The sequence below is a fragment of the Cucurbita pepo genome, chromosome LG11 (assembly GCF_002806865.2).
Source record: "Cucurbita pepo subsp. pepo cultivar mu-cu-16 chromosome LG11, ASM280686v2, whole genome shotgun sequence".
Taxonomy (NCBI): domain Eukaryota; kingdom Viridiplantae; phylum Streptophyta; class Magnoliopsida; order Cucurbitales; family Cucurbitaceae; genus Cucurbita; species Cucurbita pepo.
The window spans coordinates 6,297,671-6,321,892 of NC_036648.1; the positions used below are offsets into that span (position 1 = coordinate 6,297,671).

At 38.0% G+C, this 24,222-nt stretch overlaps 4 protein-coding genes and 1 non-coding gene across 8 annotated transcripts; 2 read left to right on the forward strand and 3 right to left on the reverse strand.

The window, feature by feature from the left end:
- On the forward strand, nt 1-4,830 carry LOC111805270 (monosaccharide-sensing protein 2-like). Of its 4 annotated transcripts, XR_002816645.1 has the most exons (7): nt 1-421; nt 932-1,033; nt 1,124-1,684; nt 2,634-3,553; nt 3,647-3,834; nt 3,942-4,439; nt 4,738-4,830. XR_002816645.1 is itself a non-coding variant. In XM_023690256.1 (6 exons), the coding sequence occupies exons 2-6, from the start codon at nt 955-957 to the stop codon at nt 4,384-4,386; spliced, it is 2,193 nt and encodes a 730-aa protein (XP_023546024.1). In that variant the 5' UTR covers nt 2-421; nt 932-954; the 3' UTR covers nt 4,387-4,625. The 4 variants fall into 4 exon arrangements, 3 of the variants coding, with proteins under 3 accessions (XP_023546024.1, XP_023546025.1, XP_023546026.1); XM_023690256.1 differs by lacking the exon at nt 4,738-4,830 and having other exon boundaries at nt 2-421; nt 3,942-4,625; XM_023690257.1 differs by lacking the exon at nt 4,738-4,830 and having other exon boundaries at nt 412-550; nt 3,942-4,625.
- On the reverse strand, nt 4,625-8,141 carry LOC111805288 (outer envelope pore protein 21, chloroplastic-like). The gene is made up of 5 exons (XM_023690280.1): nt 7,915-8,141; nt 7,603-7,677; nt 7,362-7,514; nt 7,139-7,267; nt 4,625-4,875 (listed from the first exon to the last, which is right to left on the reverse strand). Exons 1-5 carry the CDS (start codon nt 8,005-8,007, stop codon nt 4,792-4,794), a joined length of 534 nt encoding a protein of 177 aa, XP_023546048.1. The 5' UTR covers nt 8,008-8,141; the 3' UTR covers nt 4,625-4,791.
- A 1,127-nt stretch (nt 8,142-9,268) lies between these two features.
- LOC111805295 (dolichyl-diphosphooligosaccharide--protein glycosyltransferase subunit 1A-like) lies at nt 9,269-14,119 on the reverse strand. The gene is made up of 10 exons (XM_023690290.1): nt 13,982-14,119; nt 13,420-13,464; nt 11,976-12,610; nt 11,737-11,884; nt 11,482-11,658; nt 10,960-11,028; nt 10,725-10,814; nt 10,397-10,555; nt 10,039-10,263; nt 9,269-9,838 (listed from the first exon to the last, which is right to left on the reverse strand). Exons 1-10 carry the CDS (start codon nt 14,072-14,074, stop codon nt 9,647-9,649), a joined length of 1,833 nt encoding a protein of 610 aa, XP_023546058.1. The 5' UTR covers nt 14,075-14,119; the 3' UTR covers nt 9,269-9,646.
- A 1,545-nt stretch (nt 14,120-15,664) lies between these two features.
- Nucleotides 15,665-22,343, reverse strand: LOC111805277 (MLO-like protein 9). The gene is made up of 16 exons (XM_023690268.1): nt 22,207-22,343; nt 21,935-22,100; nt 20,752-20,809; nt 20,410-20,657; nt 20,181-20,297; nt 19,960-20,017; nt 19,779-19,867; nt 19,005-19,079; nt 18,832-18,920; nt 18,470-18,519; nt 18,264-18,304; nt 17,097-17,270; nt 16,969-17,004; nt 16,797-16,864; nt 16,228-16,288; nt 15,665-16,117 (listed from the first exon to the last, which is right to left on the reverse strand). Exons 2-16 carry the CDS (start codon nt 22,067-22,069, stop codon nt 15,794-15,796), a joined length of 1,623 nt encoding a protein of 540 aa, XP_023546036.1. The 5' UTR covers nt 22,070-22,100; nt 22,207-22,343; the 3' UTR covers nt 15,665-15,793.
- TRNAR-ACG lies at nt 21,464-21,537 on the forward strand. Its single transcript has one exon. It is a non-coding gene; the product is annotated as a tRNA-Arg (tRNA).
- Nucleotides 22,344-24,222: the final 1,879 nt, after the last annotated feature.

Genomic DNA, 24,222 nt, shown 5'->3' on the forward strand with positions numbered 1-24,222 from the left:
ACACAGAAATGATTCATATCCTGCATTTAATTTAATGATGAATGATCTTCTCATCTCGCCATTAGGCCCCATTCTTTGATTTATATAATGCATTTTGTTCATTAATTTTTGATGAAGAACAAGCAAACCAAATCTGGATCCTACCCACTTTCGTCTCCTTCCCCCTCACACCACCACTTCCACTCTGTTTTCACTCGTTCTTTATTCCTTTTGTTCTGTTCTTCGGATTTTGAATCCAGAACTTGAGGAAAAGTGAAACCCATTTGGGCAAAAATCAAACAAAAAATGAAGAAAAAACATAGGGTTTACTGAGTAGAAAGCTTTTGTTTGTCGGTATTCCTTTATCAGTAACAAAACCCAGATGCTGTTCTTCTACTGAAACATACTTTCCAGCTTCGATTGGATCTTCATAACCCTCAAGGTTCTCTCTCACTTCTTCTTTGATTTCATTCTCTCTGACCCATTTTTTGTAATTTTGTAATCTTCAATCCCTTTTTCCATCTATGATTGAATCCGTTTGAACTTCGTCAAATCTCTTCGCGAATCGGAGGTGCTGTTCTTGACTGTTCTTGATTGATTCTTCTTCATTATTTTAATGTAATGTTCTAAAAGTTTGTTGATCGGATCGATCCCACATCCCACACTGTTTTCAAGTGTTAATTATTAGTATTATAATGGTTGGTTTGTCTATATTCTCAATAATCCGTCCAACCAGACAGTTCATAGTGCTCTCAACCAAGAACAGTGAGCCTTTTCGCTGTCCTTGTCGCGTTCTCTCATCTGGGTGTCTCTTTTTATCAGTTCTGAGCTCATTTTTTTTCTGGTTTTCAATTGATTCTTGAAGTTTTTTGTGTAGTTTTTGTTGGGTTTTGGAGATTCATAGAGTTTAGGGGATAAAAGAGCCCTTCTCCTCTGTTCTTTGTTGTTGCAGGTCATAGCTAGAGCTAGCTATAAATGAAGGGAGCTGTGCTAGTAGCTCTTGCTGCTTCCATTGGAAACTTTCTTCAAGGATGGGACAATGCCACCATTGCTGGTACTCATTCACTACAATTTCTTTCATGATTTCTCTTAGCTTCATGTTTCATTTGGGAACTTTATTCAATGGCGGCTATCTGTTTATCAGGGGCTATGGTTTACATCAAGAAAGACATGGCCCTTAAGTCTTCTGTGGAAGGTCTTATTGTGGCCATATCGCTCATTGGAGCTACGATCATTACGACGTGCTCAGGACCGGTATCGGATTGGGTTGGTCGACGTCCGATGCTGATATTGTCGTCGTTGTTTTATTTTCTAAGTGGTTTGATCATGTTGTGGTCACCTAATGTGTTTGTACTCTGCATAGCTAGATTGTTGGATGGATTTGGGATTGGTCTTGCTGTTACTCTTGTGCCTGTTTATATTTCTGAAACTGCACCATCAGATATAAGAGGATTGTTGAATACTCTCCCACAGTTTACTGGATCTGGTGGCATGTTCATATCCTATTGTATGGTATTTTCGATGTCGTTGTCGGTCTCACCGAGCTGGAGGTTAATGCTTGGAGTTCTCTCGATCCCGTCTGTGCTCTATTTTATACTAACGGTGTTTTTCTTGCCTGAATCTCCTCGGTGGCTTGTTAGTAAAGGGAAGATGCTCGAGGCGAAAAAGGTTCTTCAGAGACTCCGTGGCGTGGAGGATGTTTCAGGTTCGTACATGGCAACTAAGATTTTGTTTAATTAATATTCATGTTCCCCTAACGCTTGGTTAGGCTAGGCCTCCACGAGCATAGTTCAAAACTGGACCCTCGATGCGTCGGTTATCGAATCTTATATATTCCCGGAGCGTTGTTTTTGTTTACTTACATTAGTCCATTGCTTTGTGAGTCCTTAATTTTCGTAAGTTCAACAATGTGTGATATTTAGGAAGATATGTTTGAGAAGGAAGTGATAACGATTTGTTGAGAACTGTCATATTTGTTAAAATGAAAACTAGACAAGGGTGAGTATCAGAATTGTATATGTGAGATCTCACATTGGTTGGAGAGGGAAACGAAGCATTCCTTAAAAGGGTGTGGAAACCTTTCCCTAGCAGACACGTCTTAAAACCTTGAAAGAAAGCCCAGAAGGGAAAGCCCAAAGAGGACAATATCTGCTAGCGGTGGACTTGAATTGTTACAAATGGTATCAAAGCTAGACACTGGGCGGTGTGACAGCAAAGACGCTGGGCCTCCAAAGGGGGTGAATTGTGAGATCCCACGTCGGTTGGAGAGAGGAACGAAGCATTCCTTGAAAGGAAGCCCGGAAGGGAAAACCCAAAGAGAACAATATTTGCTAACAGTGGACTTGAGTTGTTACAAATGGTATCAGTGCTAGACACCAGGCGGTGTGACAGCAAAGACGTTGAGCCCTCAAGAGGGGTGGATTGTGAGATCCCACATCGGTTTGAGAGGGGAACGAAGCATTCCTTATAAGGGTGTGAAAACTTCTCCCTAGATTATGCATTTTAAAACCGTGAGACTGACAGCAATACGTAACGGGCCAAAGCGGACAATGATTATGTATAGAAGAAGTGCATAACATGGAAAGAGTTTCACCGAGAAATTGCTCTTTTTGATTTGATTGTCGATTATTTTCTTACAAGTCTTTCCTCAACAGGTGAGATGGCTTTACTGGTTGAAGGTCTTGGGATTGGTGGTGAAATATCCATAGAAGAGTATATAATAGGTCCTGCTGAAGAATTTGAAGGAGAGGCTGCTGATGAGAAAGATAAAATCAGGTTATATGGACCTGGAGAAGGCCTATCTTGGGTTGCTAAGCCTGTCACAGGACAGAGTTCTCTTGCGCTTGCGTCCCGGCAAGGGAGTTTGATCAATAAAAGTATGGCTCTCATGGATCCGCTCGTCACCCTCTTCGGTAGCGTTCATGAGAAGCTCCCCGAGTCTGGAAGCATGGTTTTTCCGAATTTCGGCAGCATGTTCAGCACAGCTGAACCTCATGTGAAAAACGAGCAGTGGGACGAAGAGAGCCAAAGAGGAGACGACTATACATCGGAGGCGGGTGGAGTGGACTCGGACGACAATCTGCATAGTCCATTGCTTTCACGTCAGGCAACAAGCATGGATAAAGACATGGTTCCCCCTCCTTCCCATGGCAGTATCCTCAGCGTGAGGCGCCACAGTAGTCTTATGCAAGGAAATGTCGAGGCAGTCGGTAATACTGGGATTGGTGGGGGATGGCAGTTGGCATGGAAATGGTCTGAGAAAGGAGAGGACGGGAAGGAAGGTGGATTTAAACGTATTTATCTGCACCAGGAGGATATTCCCGGGTCCCGACGTGGATCGATTCTTTCACTTCCTGGTGAAGATGTCCATGGAGAAGGTGAGTTCATCCAGGCTGCAGCATTAGTCAGCCAGCCTGCTCTTTTCTCTAAAGAGCTTAAAGATCAGCGCCCCGTCGGCCCGGCAATGGTTCATCCATCTGAAACTGTTTCGAAGACTCCCATATGGTCGGCTCTCCTCGAACCAGGCGTTAAGCACGCTCTAATTGTAGGAATTGGAATCCAGATTCTTCAGCAGGTACTGCATATCATCTTCTTGCAGTTTGATCTTTTTATCTTTACGTTCGAAGTGATCGAATCTTACACGTACGGTTTTCAAACTAATATGCAGTTTTCTGGGATCAATGGAGTTCTTTACTACACTCCTCAAATTCTTGAAGAAGCAGGCGTTGAAGTTCTGCTATCAAATATTGGGATTGGTTCTGAATCTGCATCATTCCTGATTAGTGCATTCACTACCTTCCTGATGCTTCCCTGTATAGCTGTGGCTATGAGGCTCATGGATATTTCAGGCAGAAGGTATATTCACCATTTTAGAGCCTCGTAGATCTAAACGAAACTATGTTATAACGACATGAATTTCAAAGTTTATTTATCAAATTCAAGCTAACATTGCTCTTATGTAGGCGGCTCTTACTCACTACCATCCCGGTGCTAATAGTATCACTCCTCATTCTCGTCGTGTTCGAGCTTGTTACAGTGAGCACCATGGTCAATGCAGCAATCTCAACCATATGTGTAGTTGTTTACTTTTGCATCTTCGTGATGGCATATGGACCAATCCCAAACATCCTTTGCTCGGAAATTTTCCCGACAAGGGTCCGTGGCCTCTGCATTGCAATATGCGCAATGGTTTTCTGGATCGGTGATATAATAGTAACCTATTCTCTGCCTGTGATGCTTAGTGCAATAGGTCTTGCAGGCGTCTTTGGCATCTACGCAATCGTGTGCATAGTTTCATGGATTTTCGTCTACTTGAAAGTCCCAGAAACCAAAGGAATGCCACTCGAGGTTATCGCCGAGTTCTTCTCTGTTGGTGCAAGACAAGCTGCTAAAGGTGCTACTAATTGAGTTTGGCAGTCTTGACTCCCTACAGAAACTCCATCTGTTCTTGCTGCATTAAAGTAAGTATGAACAGAAGGAATGCGTAGCAAGCACAAATTCGTTTCCTATTTTGAATTTTGGTTCAAGTTTGTGTACTCTTTATGCATTGGAGATTGTGATTAGTTTAGATTCTTATAAGCTGTTTTTTTCCCTCTTAATTTTGAAGTGAACAATAGTTGTAGCTAATAAAAGGGTGTATTCTAGCATCAAAATTTTCTAAAATGGAATGATAAATACACTAAAATTCTTCAGAATATTGTTGAGACAATGCAAATTAGAATAAAAACAATAGATTTGATGGTTAAGTACATATCTCAGAGAGGAATTCAGCAGCTGAAACTGTATTTGTGAAGGAAGTTCAACCAAAGCTTCTCACAGGTCGAATCTGACATTCCATCTACCCTTGAGGTCTGCATTCAGTGTCCAATTATTTTCCCTGATCTGAATGTATGGTGTCTGTATGAAAGTGATGGAATACAAGTGAAAAGCTCAGTATAGTACAATGCAGGACAGAACAATAATTGCTTAATAATGTAATGTGTGTAAAGCTATCATGTCGGGGATGATATATAACCATAGGCAACTTTAACTAACAAAGGTGAGGAAGGAAGAACACACCATTAGGAAATAAACTCCAAAACTAAGCTTAAAAAAATAAAGTGCTAAACATATTCTTATATTCGTGAAGAATTAAGATCCACGAAATGGAATGGGCTCCAGCAAGGACTCAACCTCGTGAAGAATTCTTATATTCCACACCGTCCAAACTGCTCAAAGGTGTTAGACGAACACGACTCTCCACAATGGTATGATATTGTCCACTTTGAGCATAAGCTCTCATGGCTTTGCTTTGGGGAGCCCAAAAGGCCTCATACCAATGAAGTTAGTATTCCTCACTTATAAACCCATGATCATTCCCTAAATTAGCCGATGTGGGACTTCCATCATCCAACAAAAGGAACGCACTAAAATCATTCGAGATAAAACACCATTTTTGGCAAAATGTTAGTGATAAGGTGGGATCCAGCAAGGATTGAAGTATATGTGGATTAATCAATATCTCAGATATCTTTTATAATTACACATAAAACACAATAAATATCATTTATTAATCCCAATATGAATGCACATACCAATAACAAGATCTATAACTAAGTTTGGAAGTTAACCATCTTATTAATTAATAATTTTTAAAATTTCTTCATTTACAGGAATGTTCATCTATAACAATATATCGAAATATCCGTAAAATTGAAATCTCAATTGATATCGGTATCTATATTTTAATCCTCTAGTACAAGGGAAAGATATTCTAATCTGGGAAGATAGATAAACTGGTATTCCACCTTTAAGGTTCATGTTCCCTTCGATTTTTAGTGTTTCAAATGCTAAATCAAGCAAATTCCAGTAGCTGAAGAACCTAGCAGATGGTAGTTGGGACTTCAGGCTGAGAAGAGGTTAGTTTGAGGGAGAGATAGAGGAGTGGGTCAATCTTTCTGTTTGGTTGGAGAGTAGAAAAGCGACTCAAGGCAACTATGATTGAGGCTGGAAGCTGATGGTTCCTATTTGGTCAAATCTGCTTATCATAGCTAGAAAAAAGGTTGTTGGCGAAAGCGCTTAGTACGGCCATTTGGAGAAGAATAGCTCAGAAGAGAGTCAAGTATTTTCTGTGGTCTGTAGCCCACAGTGGTATTAATACTTTTGACAAGGTACATTGCAAGGCGTTTTTAATCGAATTGGAAGTCATGCCCTAGTACAACAGCCATCTAAGCCAAATCAAGTGCCGAAGTGGAAAAAGAAAAAAAAGAGACAAAGGGTTCCTTGCCTCGAGGCCTCAGAAGCCAACATTTCATTCATAGGTTCACTACCAACTACCAAGGAAGGACTAAGACGAGGAGGATATTAAAAGAGAACTTCTAAGCTCTTTTTGGAATTGTTTTGACTTTTTTTTTCTTTGAGAAGGTGTAACGGTCCAAGTCTACCGGTAGCAGATATTGTCCTCTTTGGGCTTTCCCCAACCCCCCACTCGCCTAGCCGATTCACCCAGTAATTAATTGGGTGGGGCTTTCATCCGCTAGCATAACCACTAACTCGGCGGAAAGAGCACACAGTGGATTGTGGCCGACTTGCAGTGATCCATTTTTGTCTCGGGTGAGATGGACCAAAGTCTCAGAGGTCGGGAGTTGTAATAAGGGTGCCCAGACATATTATCCTTTCTGGATATGGGATCTCACAACCCACCCCCCTTCAAGGGCCAGCATCCTCGCTGGCACTCCTTCCCTTCTCCAATTCACCCCCCTTTGAGGCCCAGTGTCCTTGCTGGCACACCGCCTCTTGTCCACCCACCTTCGGGGCTTAGCCTCCTCACTGGCACATCGCCCGACGTCTGGCTCTGATACCATTTGTAACCGCCCAAGCCCACTGCTAGCAGATATTGTCCTCTTTGCACTTTTCCTTTCGAGCTTCCTCTCAAGGTTTTTAAAATGCGTCTCCTAAGGAGAGGTTTCCACACCCTTATAAAGAATATTTTGTTATCCTCCCCAACCGATATGGGATTTCACATAAGGTTACTTGAGAATTAAATCATTAAATCATATGAGATAACTAGAGACAATCAAATAATATATAGTATGGAATGAAAATATAGTTATTTTATGTACGATAAGAAATATGATTTGAACTGATCACTATAAAGCAGAAAAATGAAAATTAACTCTACCTTTTCGAACACTTCATATCCTACTTTGACTCTTATATCTTGCACCCTTTCAAAATCTAATGCACCCGAAGAATCTTGCTCTCTTAGAAAATTTAATACACCCAAAGAAAATTCAGCAGCTCCTTTGTGCTTAATTTGCCAAGAAAACAATGAAACAAAATTGGTCATAAAGAAAAGCAAAAGAATATATCAAGTTCACAAGATACAATTAGTCATCACTAACCTGCTTAAAATTACTTTCAAGATGAGATTGCCCTTTAATAGTAAATTTCAACAAACCATCGTTTGCCACAGGAAGAGACATTTTCCCACGAGCAAGATAATGGAGTTTCTTATATTTGTCATATTTCACCCCGAAACCGACGCTTGAGAACAACTGCATTTGATTTACAATCATGAAGAAAATGTAACAAATACCAAACAGAGACTTCCACAAAGTGAATTGATTACCAAGAAAACCTTACATCGGGGTAAAATTTTCTCACGGAAGCAGCGAGTAGACTCGGTTCACCAATTCTTGTATCTAGCTCACCACGAACCTTTAAGCGAGGAAGAGGAAAAGGAAAATGCAACTATGTTAGAACCAAGGACGGTAAAATCCATTTTGTTCTAAATCAGCGCAAAAGAATGCTTCAAAATACGGTTCCGAATCAATGTGATACCGGAGAACAAATCCTACCAAGCACACACTTCGGAAACTGGCAAGAATCGAAACTGGGAAACGAAAAAGGAAAAGAAAGGGTTCGTTGGCAGTGCTAGAGAAGGAAATGGATTACCTCCAAGAAAGTGTTGGAGTTGAGAGGAATCTTCTCCTTGGCGTGGATTCTTAGGGCTCTGGAGTCTCCGGCATATCTGAGAGAAGTGTCCATCGGTGCGGAAAGTAGAATTGAAAACGAAGGAGGAGATGGAACCGCCGTATAAACCCTAGAACTTATAAACCCCAAGCTGCCATGCGAGTTTCCTTCCAAGCCTTTTCAGCACAAAATCTTATCTGCGTTGGAGGCTATAGCTTATACCTTTTGGTTGAATTAAATATGAAAATTGGGCAAAGTCAAAGATTTGGTCTTTTCTCTTTCTCTTTGTTTTTTTTAAAAGGGTAATATGTCCATTGTATACTCCCATAGTTGGTTCTGATCACTACTAATACGAACGGGGAGTCTCGTATAAATATTACGGTCATACAAAAAGTTGAATTTTTCGATGCTAATTAGGTTAGATCTAGAGAAAATAGATGAGCAATGTTAAGATATTAGGAACGAGGCTGCAATTTCACATTCCCCAAATGGAACCTATCGAATGGGAATTAGTATTAGTAGTGCTTAAATTCCTATTTGTTAGTCGTGGGGAACTATTGCTCGATTAGGAAGAGCTCAAATCCAAGATTTTTTTGTTGCACTAAGAGAAGAGATTGTACCTCCCCTCTCCTTGCTCCGTTGATTGATCGAGGGACAAGAAGTCCTAGAATTTCTTTACAAAATTTATGCCAAGACGATCCATATGGAAGAACAGTTTTGTTGATACAGAAGTGGGAGAAATTGAGGTTGGGGCTCTAGAAGGATTGTCGTGTATTACATAGTATCAAGTAAAGCTCATGCTTACTCCACGAAGTCTCATCTAGTGTAACTCCATGTGGTCTTTGTGGTACAGACCGACTCCAAGAGCCTCAAGAGTCTGCCCTGAAGTAATGTAACCTAAGCAACATTGTTGTTTCCCAGCCGGATCTAGGTATCGTTTCGCTTGTTCTTCTTTACGGAGGAGCCAAGTCGACCTGCTTCTGTAGCTGTCCTTCCTTTCCTCATTGCCACTGGACTCGGGCAAAAAACTAGATTTCCGAACCTTTCCACTTGAACCCGCTCGGATCACATCTAGACAAATCGAAACGGGACGAAGGGCACCCTCCACCGAATGACAGGAAAATCTCATGTATGGTTCCGTAATTGGAGTTGGTCTTTGTGATACAGACTGGAGCCTCAAGAGTCTGTCCTGAAGTATGAAATTAGAATATAGAACTATGCGTATAATCAACCTTTAACTACGATAGAATTCGTCATGGATGTACATCTTAATGTAAAAATGCCCAACTAAACTGCGACAATGAAATTGCATTTCACATTGCATCTACTTTTAGGGTTATACGGGCAAACTAAACATATTGAAGGAATTATCATCTCATTCGTGAGAAAATACATTGAAGATCCAATAACCATTGAGAGACACCCTTAAAAAACCCTAAAAGCAAGGATAAATTATCTTGACAACAAGTCAAGCATGATGTAGATAAAGAGGAAGGATTATACTATATGCCATTATGTATCCGCTCTATTCCAGGCTTATACTTTCTAATTGGATCATAATTCAAAACCTTGCAGGTCATCAGATTAAAGGTGAAGGTAACCAAAATCTCTAAATAAAGCACGACAAAATTATGAACCCCTAGCAGACATTGGCTAATCTTAGGGCGTTATGTGGTCATGAAGATTAATATGCCAACGCTGTCAGTATATTTCATTATATTTCATCAATGAACTCGAGAAGATCATCTACTTCCTGCCTCAAAGTTGTAATTCTTTGCTGCTGTGAAGCAACTCTGTTTTCGATTTCACGTCCACCGAACTTCTTCTCGTAGCAGTCCACCACCGTCATGTGTTTCACAACCAACCTCTCCTGCAGATCTCTCTCCTTGGCCACCAGCTCTTCCACCTGCACAGGCAGCACCACTTGATACTTAACATAGTTTGTTCATGACAATCAGCATCCCCACTTTTCTAATCAGTGTGTGTTTGAGCCAACATGGGACGGGACATCTCCTTTTACATATCACACTATATTTTGTTTGACTTTTTCTGTCCTTTTTTTGTGTTGTTGTTAAATCTATACGAACAAACTAGAAGCAATTGAACCTTAGGCAATATCTGGGTGGCCTGCTGGGCCGACTGCAAGAATGAAAGCAAAGACTTCAACTCTTTTGAAAGCTCTTTCAATGAAGCATCGGCTGCTTTGCGAGCTGCTTTACAAGCTTGAACATCACCAGTACGAGAAAGATCACGCAATGACGCATCCAATTTATCGTGTATGGTTAAGCATCTATTGATAATATTCTGAACTTGTTGAATCACAGTTTGCACCTGAAATGAGATGGACAAAGCAATAAGGCAGTGAGAATCCACCAGTGTCAGAAATGTAAGGCATCTTCTACTACGGCCCTGCCTAAACCATCTACATACTTGGAAGAATACGATAGAAAACAATCTACTTTACCTCATCCCACTGTAGTTTAGCTAAATAAGAAGGAGAAGACTTTGAAATTGACATGTCCGAATGCATATAAATGATGCATGAGACAAAAAGGACAAAGAATCCAAAAATCAACATTATAGGCTCCCTAAGCATTGAAATGCTGTTGAACTTGTAGTAGACCTGCAAATCATGTAAGAAAGAGTTAGAAAACTTAATAATTCAGATGTGAGTAACCTTTAATTCAACCGTTACATACAACTCACACCATGATTATTACTGCGTCCATGATTAGGTCAAACCATTAGAGATACAGAACATCCAAAAAATTCAATTTAAAGAGAGCAGATACCTGGAAATGCTGATTATGCTCTGGCACTACATTTTCCTTCTCCAGTACAACCACTGGTCTACCATCAATGTCCAAGTGTGAAATTTTTTTCTGTAACAATCAAAATAGAAGCTTCAGGGAAACCGAATCAACACATTTCAATGCAAATAATAATAATAATAATAATAATAAAACAAAAATCAATAAACAAATAGGAAGGAGACAATAAAAGAATCATGTCACTAGTCTATCCTACCTCATGCCGCTGTTTATGAGAAAATGGAACAGACACAGAGAAATCACTGGAGCCCTCTGGTAAAACAACCTGAAGTTTACAAAAAAACCAATCAATTATATGAATAAAAAAAAGAAACCCTTTGTTTGAGTTCTACATAAACTGAATACAATCCATAGCTATGGATACATCCCTTGAACATAGCAGACAACAAAACCTTAGAAGTTATAGTAACCCTTTGGATAGAAATAAGGAAATATAAGTAAATGAATAAGTTGCAACAATGTCAAAATGGTACAATACTTTGTATACCATAAAAAATGAGCAGTTAATCCATAAATTGGCACATACCCTTTGCTGAATGTTAAATAAGTTTTAGAACACCAAATAATAATTCAAGAATGTCACACGCAAAGGATGCCAAATTTTATTTTTTCTCATCTGATAAATCCCTGATTTAAGGGCGCTATGTTTCTGATGGCAGAAAAATTACCCTATCAATCACATTGCAGCATATAACAATAGAGGAAAAAAGAAAATTACCCTGACAATGAGCCTATCAACCACAACTTCATTTATTGGAGAGCCAAAAGAGATGTTAAGAAAACGTTTTCCCTGATCCTGAAATAGAAAATCTTGAAGTGGCAAGCTGTATCCAATAGTAAAAGAAGTTCTCCAACCACCAAACATTGGATATCTAGGTTCAATCTCCAGGTCTGTCTGAAATTTCAGAAAAGAATTGAGAAAATAATCAGGTAAATAGTTTTGGTCGTCATATTGCTAAAACAAAATTTTCACCTTCCTAAGATTGCCCCATAGATGAGATGTAGAGATGTTTCCAATTTCATCTCTATAGTATACTGAATGAGTTCTTGGTGGTAGTTTTGCAACGAGTTTGCTAAATGCTGAAGCACCTCTTGCAAAAGGTCTGGTCTGATAATCAAACCTGCAGCAGAAATAAGCAACGAAGTTACACGTTCTGCTAGAATGAAAACTTGCAAGAACTAGTGTAAAGAAGAAAGAAAACAAGAAAAGACCTGGAAAATCCCCCCTTATTTTGAGCACCACCATTGACAAGATTATAATGCTCTGTTATTTGAACGCTGCCCCAGTGAGAAACTTCTATCTCACGGACAAGCTCTTGAGCAACAGGAAATGGCTGATTGTTTTCAAAATGAAAGCGTATGAGTGCGAATGAATATGGGGGAGCATTCTCATAAGGGCCATATTTGATCTCAGAACCATGAATCTTGGTATTTTCCAATTTTGTATAAAACTCAATTCTTGCTTCGGGCAATTTAAGACTCAATGACTGGACCTTGACAGTATAAGGAGATAAAAAGTATGCAGTGTCAAGAAACAATACAAACTGAACATCAGCCTGAGTGATTGTCTCAGGGAATGGACTCAGCAAATGGGTGAAAACAGCAAACACATCAAAAGTCAAGCCGTCACCCTTGTTTAATCCCTTTGGTAGAGATACCGAGTAAAATTTCAATGTTGGAGGCATTTCCTTGGGATAAACAACATTGACAGGGAAATTTATAGCAGATCCTTTGGCTTTCCCTTTTCCTTCATTCGATGTAGCTTGAATATGAGACAAGTATTTTGCTTGTTCCACGGGAAAGATTAAAAGTACTTCAGACACCACATCAGTCCCCTCATTTTCCACCTAGAACAGCACGAAGAAGTTATTAAACCATAGATCCTCAAACTACACCAACCCTTTTCCACAATGTGCCCCATTACGTAGAATATTCCAAAAACTACGTCTTCCCAATTTCATGTTAATTTCACGAAAAACAAAAAGAAATAGCAAGAGATACCATACCCTTATAGTTGAAGATATGCGAACGATTTGTGATGTCAAATCAATCTGCAAACGGGAAGAGAAATACAGTCAACGACACCATGGCGAGGTAAATTAATTACAACTGGAATTTCAGAATTCGAAAATGTAGAACCATACACTGATCGAGTGAACAAAACGTAAAACATGATATTTAATCGATTTACAAAGAATTAAGCGGGGTAAATTAATTACATCAAGAAATGGAATTTCAGAATTCGCAAATTTAGCAACCATACACTGATCGAGTGAATAAAACGTAAAACATGATTATTAATCGATTTACAAAGAATTAAGCGAGGTAAATTAATAACATCAAGAAATGGAATTTCAGAATTCGCAAATGTGGCAATCATACACTGATCGAGTGAATAAAACGTAAAACATGATAACTNATGAGACAAGTATTTTGCTTGTTCCACGGGAAAGATTAAAAGTACTTCAGACACCACATCAGTCCCCTCATTTTCCACCTAGAACAGCACGAAGAAGTTATTAAACCATAGATCCTCAAACTACACCAACCCTTTTCCACAATGTGCCCCATTACGTAGAATATTCCAAAAACTACGTCTTCCCAATTTCATGTTAATTTCACGAAAAACAAAAAGAAATAGCAAGAGATACCATACCCTTATAGTTGAAGATATGCGAACGATTTGTGATGTCAAATCAATCTGCAAACGGGAAGAGAAATACAGTCAACGACACCATGGCGAGGTAAATTAATTACAACTGGAATTTCAGAATTCGAAAATGTAGAACCATACACTGATCGAGTGAACAAAACGTAAAACATGATATTTAATCGATTTACAAAGAATTAAGCGGGGTAAATTAATTACATCAAGAAATGGAATTTCAGAATTCGCAAATGTAGCAATCATACACTGATCGAGTGAATAAAACGTAGCACATGATAATTAATCGATTTTAGACCTCATCATAAAACACAAATCCATAAGCATTACGAAAATGTATGAAACACAAGAGGGAAGCTGCAGAGTGCAATCGAATGAGCTATTGAAATCAATAAAAACATGCCTACAAAACCTTCAAACGGTNACACAAATCCATAAGCATTACGAAAATGTATGAAACACAAGAAGGAAGCTGCAGAGTGCAATCGAATGAGCTATTGAAATCAATAAAAACATGACTACAAAACCTTCAAACGATNCAAACGGTACTTACCCGACGATCAACCTTGGAGAAGATCAGATCGGAAAGTACAGGCGAAAGAATCACAGCGAGTGTGATAAGGAATAGATCCAGCTTGAGTGCCATTTCTAGTTTCCTTCTCGGTCCTTCAAAAGATGAACTCACTCTGGATCAGGAAGAGATCGGACCATAGGCAAGGCAATGCGGAGGGAATACTCGAGTCTCTGTCAAGTGATGAACGAAATGGTTCAAACAAGTCGTAATTTTGGCGATAAAAAAATAGATATAAATTTATAATTTGACCTAAAAATTCGCAAAAAAATAAAATAAAATAAAATAATAATAATAATAATAATTTAAAAAATTACTCTAAATTACTGTGTATAAGCACAGACCTACACGAGTGTCGACATGTTTTGTCCTTAATTTCGGAGTTTCTATGATTGAGCTACTGAAAAATGATGTGCACCTTGATAGTATTGATAGTAATTTCAATTTTTTTAAGCTTTTCTCGATCCTCCTATCTTCAGAACCACTCTCGTCCAGACGTAAGTCTCTTTATGTACCTCTAGTTTACTCATACGTCACAACTCAAATATGCATGAGATAGAAGTGGGCATCTCTAATTAGAAATCAAAAGAAAGAACTCATAAATGGTGGTCGAGCATCATAATATGAACATGGAATTTGCCAATTTCTCTACCGGCTCTAACTATCAAACTACTTCTGCTGCGATATTCAAATNGGGAAATGCCCTACCTTTGAGTGCGGTTTGAACTATTGATTTACGTAATTGGAAGTAACCAATTAGGTTTACGACGAAACCTAGAAATCGATCACTGATCCAATTTGAGTACCTCCACAGGATAGACCTCAACAGAAAACTGAAGAGTAACGGCAGCAAGTGATTGAGTTCAGTAGTTCCTCATATAAAATTATTGACTCTAGAGATATAGTAATATGGAGAAGACTAAATTGTTTCAAGCACCGACAGAACCAGAAGCGTCCCTTGTTTCAAAGAGAGGAGGACGGGTTATTCACATTTCATTTGATGGTCAGAGGCAAATTGAAAGCTAAGCAGTGGTAATTCTAAGGATTCCCGAGGGGAAAAATAGAGATGTCTCCTACGTTACCCGTAATATGTGGAAGTATCGACGTAATTTCATAGAGTCATTCGGTCTGAATGCTACATGAAGAACATAAGCCAGATGAAGGAACGGGAAGACCTAGGATGTAGAAGATCATAACATGAGTGATTCGGCGGATTTGGATTCCTATATATCCACTCGAAGTAAACTTTAAACTTGCATGGTGTCATATTTTCATTCTTTGGAAATTCACCGTGCTATTGTACGACACTTACTCAAGAGACTTACTCTTGTCCTCGAGTAAATCAACCAACTAACGTTTTGATCATCGTTGGCCTAGACAATGTATGCTTAAGTCTCCGACCCCATTCTTGGCCTAGACATGATTTTGACGAAAGGTCGTACACTAGGTAGTGCAGCTATATGCAACACGTCTTAGACAAGTATAACCATGACACATTAAACTCATATGCTCGAAAGTTTACGAACTAAATTTAAAAATTAACGAGCAAAAATGGGAAATCCAAGTTAAAAAGAAGAATTCATTGATGAGATATATATGAACAAATAACATAAGGAAGAATACAAAAAAATTGGTAAGGCAGGCAGGTTGAGCTCATAATGATTTACAAGAAAAGAATTGCAATTCCCAAATCTTTTCAAAGCTTGAGACACAATATCTGAGATGTGTTTAATTAATATACAAACCAACCCCTCTTTTAAGCTTCTTGGCTCATTAAATAATACATAGTTTTAATCAGCTCAACAAGTCACGATTCGAGTAATTCTGCTGTTGCTGAAGATCGACGGTGGCGATTATGTTAGCCGAAGGAACGGCGGAGGCTTCAACGTCGTTGGGTGGTCGTAGAGAGTCTGAATGATGCTGGAACTCATGCGAGCCTTCCGACGGTGACTCGGGAGGGCTTCCACTGCCTCCGCCTCCGCCTCCGCCCAGTGTTCGCATTGGCATTGGATCTGGCTTTCCCCCTTCGTTCTTTTTCTTCAAAGCACTTCTATGCCATTGCTTCAATGCTTTTGAAGTTTGTTCATCGAATATAGATTTCTTCATAGTCGATCCCATCTAATAAAAAAAACGACCATTTTAAAATGATCATGCATTTATAATTAAGGAATACTATCTTCATTAATACGATTCTCAGTAAACGATATCATTGATATTAAAAAAAATACCTGAGTAACAAGAGCATATAATGGGAGTGTAATGTAGCTGCACAAAATCTGTACTCCGACCCTGTCAAAATTCAACGTCCATCATATATATATATATATATATATATATATATATATATATATAAAAGTATGTGTGTATATATATATATATTTATGTGTAAGTATGTGTATATATATATGTGTAAGTATGTATATATATTATTTATTTATTTATTTATTTTTATGCAATAAGCTTTTGAAATTTAAGCCAAAACTTAAAAATAAAAAATATAAGAAATTTACTTTTTTATGATAAGGTCAAGATTTCAAAAAGTATTTTAGAAAAATTAAATTATTTTGAAAAAAAAATGTTAATAAAGCTTTTTTTTTTCCTTATAAAAAAGTAATAAATATTATTTATAAATCAAATAACTTTTTTTTTTTTTGCAAGGTTTTAAATTTAAGTAAAAAATTAAAAATAAAAATAAAAAATAAATATTTTTCCAAGATTTAAAAAGTATATATTTTATTAATTAACCTTTTTTTTTCTTATAAATATAATAATAAATAATATTTATAAATTAACTTACCCAAGGGCAACTCTGACGATAATAAGATCAAAATTTTGGTGAAAGCATGATCTCAACCCAAATTCATACTGTACCATGAACACAATTAGAATATATATAATAAAATAAAATAAAATAAAATAATTTATATTTTGTAAAAAATAAATTATAATATTTAAAATTAATCTCTTACCCATATCCAAAAGAAATATGTAATCTCAAATGCATTCTGTCACATATTTAAATAAATATTAGATTATTTAATATAAGAGCATAATAAATAGAAAAATTAAAATTAAAATTAAAATTAAAGTAATAAACCTGGAAGAGGACGTAATGGATGAGATAAAGAACCAAAACGGGCCAACTGAACCAGAAGTGTCTATCGGAGACTTGGACCAGGGGAATCCCTTGAACCACTGCGTGCCTTTCCTTGATTTCAAGCGCCATTTGTGTTATGATTCCTTGCAGCTTTGTTCCAACGGCTAGGATCACCTTTTCAACGAACAAAAAAGTAATATCAACGTTTCTCGTGCGTCTATGAGTTTGATATCGATTATTTCTCGTATGTTTATGAGTTTGATATTAATGTTGACATACATCTCTATTGGTGTGAGATCTTTTAAGGAAACTAAAAGTAAAATGATGAGTTTATGCTCATAGTGGATAATATCATACCATTTGGAGGTTCGTGGTTCCTAACATGGTATTAGAGTCATGTCCAAACAAAGAAGTTGCTAGCCTCAAAGGTGTCGAACAATGGGTGTACTTTATTCAAAGGCTCCAAGAAAAGGGGAAACTGTTCGAGGGTTTGAGGGCTACATAGGTCTCAGGGAAGGCTCTATAATGTACTTTGTTCGAGGGCTCCAAAGAAAGGAGTCGAGTCTCGATTAAGGGAAAGTTGTTCGAGGGTTCAAGGGCTACATAGACCTCAGGGGAGGCTCTATGGTGTACTTTGTTGGAAAGAAGTTGGTGTGAGACCTTTTAGGGAAACTAAGAGTAAAGTCACGAGAGCTTATGCTCAAAATGGATAATATCATACCATTGTGGAAGTTCGTGGTTCCTAACATGGTATTACAATCATGTCCAAACAAAGAAGTTGCTAGCCTTAAAGGTGTCAAACAATGGGTGTACTTTGTTCAAAGACTCTAGAAAAAGGGGGAACTATTCGAGGGTTCGAGGGCTACATAGCTCTCAGGGAAGGCTTTATGATGTACTTTATTCGAGGGTTTTAAAGAAAGGAGTCGAGCCTCGATTAAATGGAAGTTGTTCAAAGGTTTAAGGGCTACATAGACCTCAGGGGAGACGGGAGTCCCACATTGACTAACTAAGGGGATGATCATGAGTTTATAAGGAATACATCTCAATTGATATGCTGAAAGTGACAATACCATACCATATGTGGAGGTTCCTAAATATGAACCAAATATTACAATTTTTTTAATAATTTTATTTAAAAATTATTTTTTGAGTATTAAGAGTTCTTACCACCAGAGGAAATATGGACACCCAAAGCATAACTTGCCACCCTGGACAATAAAATTAATAACAATTATATAATTTAAAAACATAATAAATATTGCAAAAAAATTAATAACAATTATATAATTTAAAAACATAATAAATATTGCAAATATTAAATAAATAATATTAACACAGTGAAGAAAATGAGTTTAAAGGGTAACAATACTAACCACTAACATTGAGAAGCAGAAAAAGCACCATTGATGCCCATAGTAGAGGACTGACAAATGCAAACGTTAGCGTATAATTCAAAACTATAAGAACCCGAGTATTCGAAAAATTCAGTGACTCAAAGAATCCAATCAACTCAACCTAATTCGTTCCGTTTAGGTCGGATTGGTTCATGAGTTCTCGTAAGATTAGTTTAGGACCGAACTAATTCAAATTTATTGTTCATAAGGGTTGCTTATGTTATAAAAATTTACGGCCCAAACAATTGGGTTGGATTTTGAATATATCTCAACCCGATCAAACAAAATCCTGAATACCCATAACTCGGAGTCCTAAATCGAAGCGTTTGTCAAAATTTTACCTGATTCCGACAACCACCTTGAAATCATCTTCTAATGACCTTTTGATGTACTTTTGGAAGTCAAATTTACTCCCGGGTGCTAAATGAACCTATATAGTAATGAATAATAATAATAATCTAAAATTTGAGACATTTGAAACTGCCTATTGCTCTTAGTAATGAAAATAACTCACCGTGACGAAACCATGTCTAAGAGACAAGTAATCGGCCCTACTAACCGACCGGAAGAATTGCCTAAAGAAGCATACCTGGAAAACAAATCTGAGTATCATATTAAAATTGAAAGATTAAAATATTCATAAATCCGATCTAAATGTAAACGATCTTTCAAATTGTAATATTGTTCGCTTTAGCCTATTACGTATCAGCATCAGCCTCAGAGTTTTAAAACGAGTCTACTAGAGAGAAGTTTCTACATCTCTAACCAATATGGGATCTCACAATCTAGAGGTCAGTGTCCTTGCTGGCACACTGCCTGGTGTCTGGCTCTAATACCATTTCTAACAGTTCAAGCCCACCGCTAGTAGATATTGTTTGTTTTGGTCCCTTACGTATCGTCATCAGCCTCACAGTTTTAAAACTAGTCTACTAGAGAGAAGTTTTTACATCTCTAACCAATATGGGATCTCACAATTCACCCCTTTAGAGGTCAGTGTCATTACTGGCACACTGCCGGGTGTCTGGCTCTAATACCATTTGTAACAGCTCAAGCCCACCGCTAGTAGATATTGTTCGTTTCGGGCTCTTACGTATCGTCATCAGCCTCACGATTTTAAAACATGTCTATTAGGGAGAGGTTTCCACATCTTTATAAGAAATATTTCGTTAATTCTCGAGATGAAATAAATGAAAACGTCTATAACTCAATCGATAGATATTTTGACCTAAAACGAGTGGTCGAGATACTCGTAAACTCCTTTAAATAAAAAAAAGTGGTGAGCCCTTACAAAGTAAAAGGAGAGGGGTGTTTTGGTCCAGAAACTGCTGTGATCTCTTACAAACGATGTCTCGTGAGTAAGTCGGAACCTTGTAGGATCTGAAAGAGAAAGTAAAATGACGAAATTGTAGTGCATAGTTGGGATTAATTACAAGAAAACCATGAATGAACCCTAATCTTTCTTACTATACCGTTCATGGCCTCATGTTCTAGTTCAGTCTGTCTTTCCCATACTTTCCATCCACGAATCTTGGGAGAAAAAAAAAAAAAAAAAAAAAACATAAAATTTTTAAAATAATATTACAAAAATACCTAAATTTGTTGTAATGCTCGGTTCTGTAAGATCTGACTCGTCTAAAATTTTAGCATCAATTTTATAAGAATGGGCATCGAAAATTACGGATGTACTTACTTTCAATCTTCCGAGAGTCATCGTTATGCCGCTAAAGACAACATGGAGAACGGCTAGAAAGAAGATGAAGATATGTAATTGATGCAAACCATTTAGAGATATAAGTTGCATATATCCCTACACGGAACGAAAATGAAAGGGTTAATAACACGATTAGGTTACAGGATTAGGTCTCCTACTCATATATGTTAAAACAGAAGCTCGAAGACTAAATAGAAGCATAACTTACTGGTTTGCAACTTTCTATGTGACCACCACCGCTGAGACGTCGATGCTCGTACCAAAGAAGCCTACGGTGGTGATCGTGGGCGTCTTCCTCGTGTTCATCGGGTTCGATGCCATGGGAGCTTTGATGTGATTTCCCTCTATAAGGGCAAGGCAACATGGTATTTGCATACCTTGAGGGTATGCAAATTTCAGCAATATAGTTTTGTCCGAATGTTAAGAGTAAAGAAATGAATCCCAAAACCATAAGCTCTGTCCCAGAAAAATAAAAAACATAAATAATATAAACTTTTTAACTCTAAAATAAATAATTAAATAATTAATTATTCAACGAAAGTAGCTTTACCGCCTTTAACCTTCTCGAGCGCCTCGTACAATGCTTTCTTTTTCTTTCTTTGAAATATCTAATATATTAGAAAAAAAAAATTAAGAAAGACGGGTGTTCGAAAAATTCAATGACCCGATAAACCTATCAACCTAACCCAATTCGTATGGTTCGTTGATTCATTGGTTCTCCTAAACTTGGTGGAACCGAAATAGTCAGAATTTATGGTTAATTTTAAAATATACATTAAATTTTCTATTATAAATTTTAATTAAATAAATATTTTATTATAAGCCTATCGAACTAATCCAATCCAAAAAAAATTATAGTTCAATTCGATTGGATTCGTTATTTAATAAGCTCAGAGGATTAGAGCACGTGGATACGAACTGCGGTGTCGGGGTTCGAATCCCTCCTCGTCCACAACAGGCCAAAAAGGGAAGGACTTTTCCCTTTGGGGGTAGGAAAATCATGATCGGGATAGCGGACCCAATGCTATGGAACTTGGGTGTGGGTCTTTTGTCGAAATAAAAAAAAAAAAATGAAAAGGTCGTCTTATTCAAAACCCCTTCTCTCCCACTTTTCTCTCTCACTTCACACCTTGGAACGCACCGTTCTTATAGAGAGAGAGGCGCTTTCACATCTTCTTAACCCGAAATGGCAAATGGCTGGGGAGAGGAAAGGTTCCTTTTTTTAGGGTACCCCCGGGAACAGATCCAGTGGAGACGGGGTGGGGCCTGTAGCTCAGAGGATTAGAGCACGTGGCTACGAACCACGGTGTCGGGGGTTCGAATCCCTCCTCGCCCACAACCGGCCAAAAAGGGAAGGACTTTTCCCTCTGGGGGTAGGAAAATCATGATCGGGATAGCGGACCCAATGCTATGGAACTTGGGTGTGGGTCTTTTGTCGAAATTGGGGAGGGAAGGACTTTTCCCTATGGGGGTAGGAAAATCATGATCGGGATAGCGGACCCAATGCTATGAAACTTGGGTGTGGGTCTTTTGTTGAAATGGAATGGCCTTATCTTTTTCCTTAATGGGTTAAGGGTGGGAGTTCCGTTATAAATTAAATATAGTGTCGTTTGGGTTTCAAAATTTTTAACCCGAAAAATTGAGCTGAATTTAAAAAATGTGTTGACCCGACCTGATTTGACCTAACCCACGAACACCCGAGCAAAATTACGAAGGGTATGAAGAAGGTGTACCTCTCCAACCCTATGAAGAACTTTTTCCAATATGATGGAAATGAGAATGATGACTGCACAAACAGCGGAAACGGCCCATGTCGGAGTTTGATCTAACTCTCTACTTTGAGCACCGCCACCGCCACCGCCGCCCATTTCTTAGAGCTCAAGCAAGCTTTGAAGTGCCCTTATGAACAACCAAACAATCAATCAAAAACAAAAACACATTAGGTTAAATCAAAGCTAACGACATTACGTAAACGAATAACATCGTAAAAAAAACAATGTCATACCAAAATCTATAACGATTTCCCAACCCGACAACCAATAGCTACGGTTTGGTAACGTTCAAATTTCCCGACTTCCTGTTTCTTGTTCTTAGCTTTTTAGAACTCGAAGCGTTTGGTAGCTGTCACCAAACGCAGTTCCATTTCTCTATATTAAGAAGCAAAAACAAAAACGTTATCAAATGGGCTCTCGAGGGTTTCGACGAACGAACAAACGAACGAACACCGTCGCCTTCAACTCTTATTACATTAACCTTTTAGGGAAATCAAAGCCCTCAATGTTCTATTTGATTTCCTTCTAAAAATGTGTAAACGATGAACATCATGGCTATTTATAGAACAATCTCAAGTGTTCTTAAACTCTATATTTAGTTATATGTTCTAAGAAAAACCTGTTTTTGTGGTTCAAACTCTTCTTCCATTTTCAACCACTAATTCCTTATCTATTTTAATCAAACATGTTAGTTTTGGATCTAAAACGACCAAATAATAAAAGTTTTGGATAATTCCAGAACCAGAAAACATACCATTATACACTGATTCAGCTACTAAATTTGAGAATTATTGTAACTGAGGTACTTCGATCGTGTTTATTCGTAGATAGTTACAAATTTTCGGTGAATGATAATTTTGCTTATTGGCTAGTTATGGTCGTAAAGTGTGAAAGTTGACTCTTGAAATGTCTCGTGGATGCTCGAGGGTTTTTATGTTTGTATGTTATCTTTGTAAACTACTATACTTCAGAAATGTAGTAAAACGAGCATTTGTGCTTACTTTTAGACATGATTGATCTTGCTTGTGGAGTGATTCGATCGTGTTATCGGTCACCAAAGAGTTATAGAATATGTCCGAACATATGAAAAGTTGGATTCATTAGAGTCCGTTGGAGTTTCAAATGGGCAACCCGAGCTTGTCAAGCTGAGATTAGAACAAGTAATATAAAGGTCAAATTTAAATCATTTAGAAAGTTGGTAAGGTGTCGTATAGAGTTCGACCTCCTACTTGGATAAAGATTTATCATGTCATCCATGTAAGTAATTCGAAACCCTATCATTATAGACCTAGTTAATTTCGATCACAGTGAGACATTTAGGCCTTATGTCATAGTGAAGAACACCGTCGAGAAAGAAGTCAAAGAGATCCTAGTTGAGAGGGGTGAGGAGTTGACAAGTCGAGAAGATATGCGTAAGAGCTTTTTGTAAAGTGGAAGGGACTCTTCGATGTGGAACGGACTGTTACAAATGATATTAGTGCTAGACATCGGACGGTGTGCTAGAGAGGACGCTAAACCCTGAAGGGAGGTGGACACCAGGCGGTGTGTCAACAAGAATGCTAGACCTTAAAGTGGGGTAGACACTGAGCGCTTTGCCAACGAGGACGCTAGGCCACGAAGGGGTTGGATTATGAGATCTCACATCGATTGGAGAGAGGAATGAGTGTCAACGAGGACGCTAGGTGCTGAAGGAAGGTGAATTTTGAGATCCCACATCAATTGGAGAGGAGAATGAGTGTCATTGACAACGCTGAGCTATGAAGGGAGGTGAATTGTGAGATTCTATATTGGTTGGAAAGGGGAACAGAGAATTCTTTATAAGGGTGTGAAACCACATTGATTGGAGAGAGGAACAAGTACCGGCGAGTACGCTAAGCCCCGAAGGGAGTGGATTGTGAGATCTCACATGGAGAGAGGAACGAAACGTTCTTTATGAGAGTGTGAAAACTGGCTAGTGGTGGGCTTGAGTCGTTACAACAACCCTACAACCCAACCGAGCGCAGTCCAATTCAACTTATTAATGGAAACAAATTTTAATAATTGAAAATGAACATATTAAATAAAAAACATTTTAAATAAAAACTTGAGAAAAAACAATCAAACATTAGAGAGAGCATTGAATAAACAATTATGTTTTTTTTTTCTTTTTTTTTTCAATAAATCTAAAAATTCGAATATTTTTTTAATTTTGAAAGGGGAGGATTAAAATAAAAATAAACGGAAATGGAATTTAAACATTTAATAATAAT

Coding starts and splice junctions, on each gene's coding strand:
- LOC111805277 (XM_023690268.1), bottom strand. CDS start 22,069: ATGGGCGGCGGTGGCGGTGGCGGTGCTCAAAGTAGAGAGTTAGATCAA. Junction 19,868..19,959: donor AGAACATGAGGCCATGAACG/GTATAGTAAGAA, acceptor TTTCTCTTTCAG/ATCCTACAAGGTTCCGACTT. Junction 16,289..16,796: donor ATCGTCAGAGTTGCCCTTGG/GTAAGTTAATTT, acceptor GAATTTTGACAG/GGTCGGAGTACAGATTTTGT.
- LOC111805288 (XM_023690280.1), bottom strand. CDS start 8,007: ATGGACACTTCTCTCAGATATGCCGGAGACTCCAGAGCCCTAAGAATC. Junction 7,268..7,361: donor TTGAAAGTAATTTTAAGCAG/GTTAGTGATGAC, acceptor TGGCAAATTAAG/CACAAAGGAGCTGCTGAATT. Junction 4,876..7,138: donor GATATGAAGTGTTCGAAAAG/GTAGAGTTAATT, acceptor ACTTTCATACAG/ACACCATACATTCAGATCAG.
- LOC111805295 (XM_023690290.1), bottom strand. CDS start 14,074: ATGGCACTCAAGCTGGATCTATTCCTTATCACACTCGCTGTGATTCTT. Junction 13,465..13,981: donor TCTCCAAGGTTGATCGTCGG/GTAAGTACCGTT, acceptor TCCCGTTTGCAG/ATTGATTTGACATCACAAAT. Junction 12,611..13,419: donor GCATATCTTCAACTATAAGG/GTATGGTATCTC, acceptor GTGCTGTTCTAG/GTGGAAAATGAGGGGACTGA.
- LOC111805270 (XM_023690256.1), top strand. CDS start 955: ATGAAGGGAGCTGTGCTAGTAGCTCTTGCTGCTTCCATTGGAAACTTT. Junction 1,034..1,123: donor GGACAATGCCACCATTGCTG/GTACTCATTCAC, acceptor TCTGTTTATCAG/GGGCTATGGTTTACATCAAG. Junction 3,554..3,646: donor GAATCCAGATTCTTCAGCAG/GTACTGCATATC, acceptor ACTAATATGCAG/TTTTCTGGGATCAATGGAGT.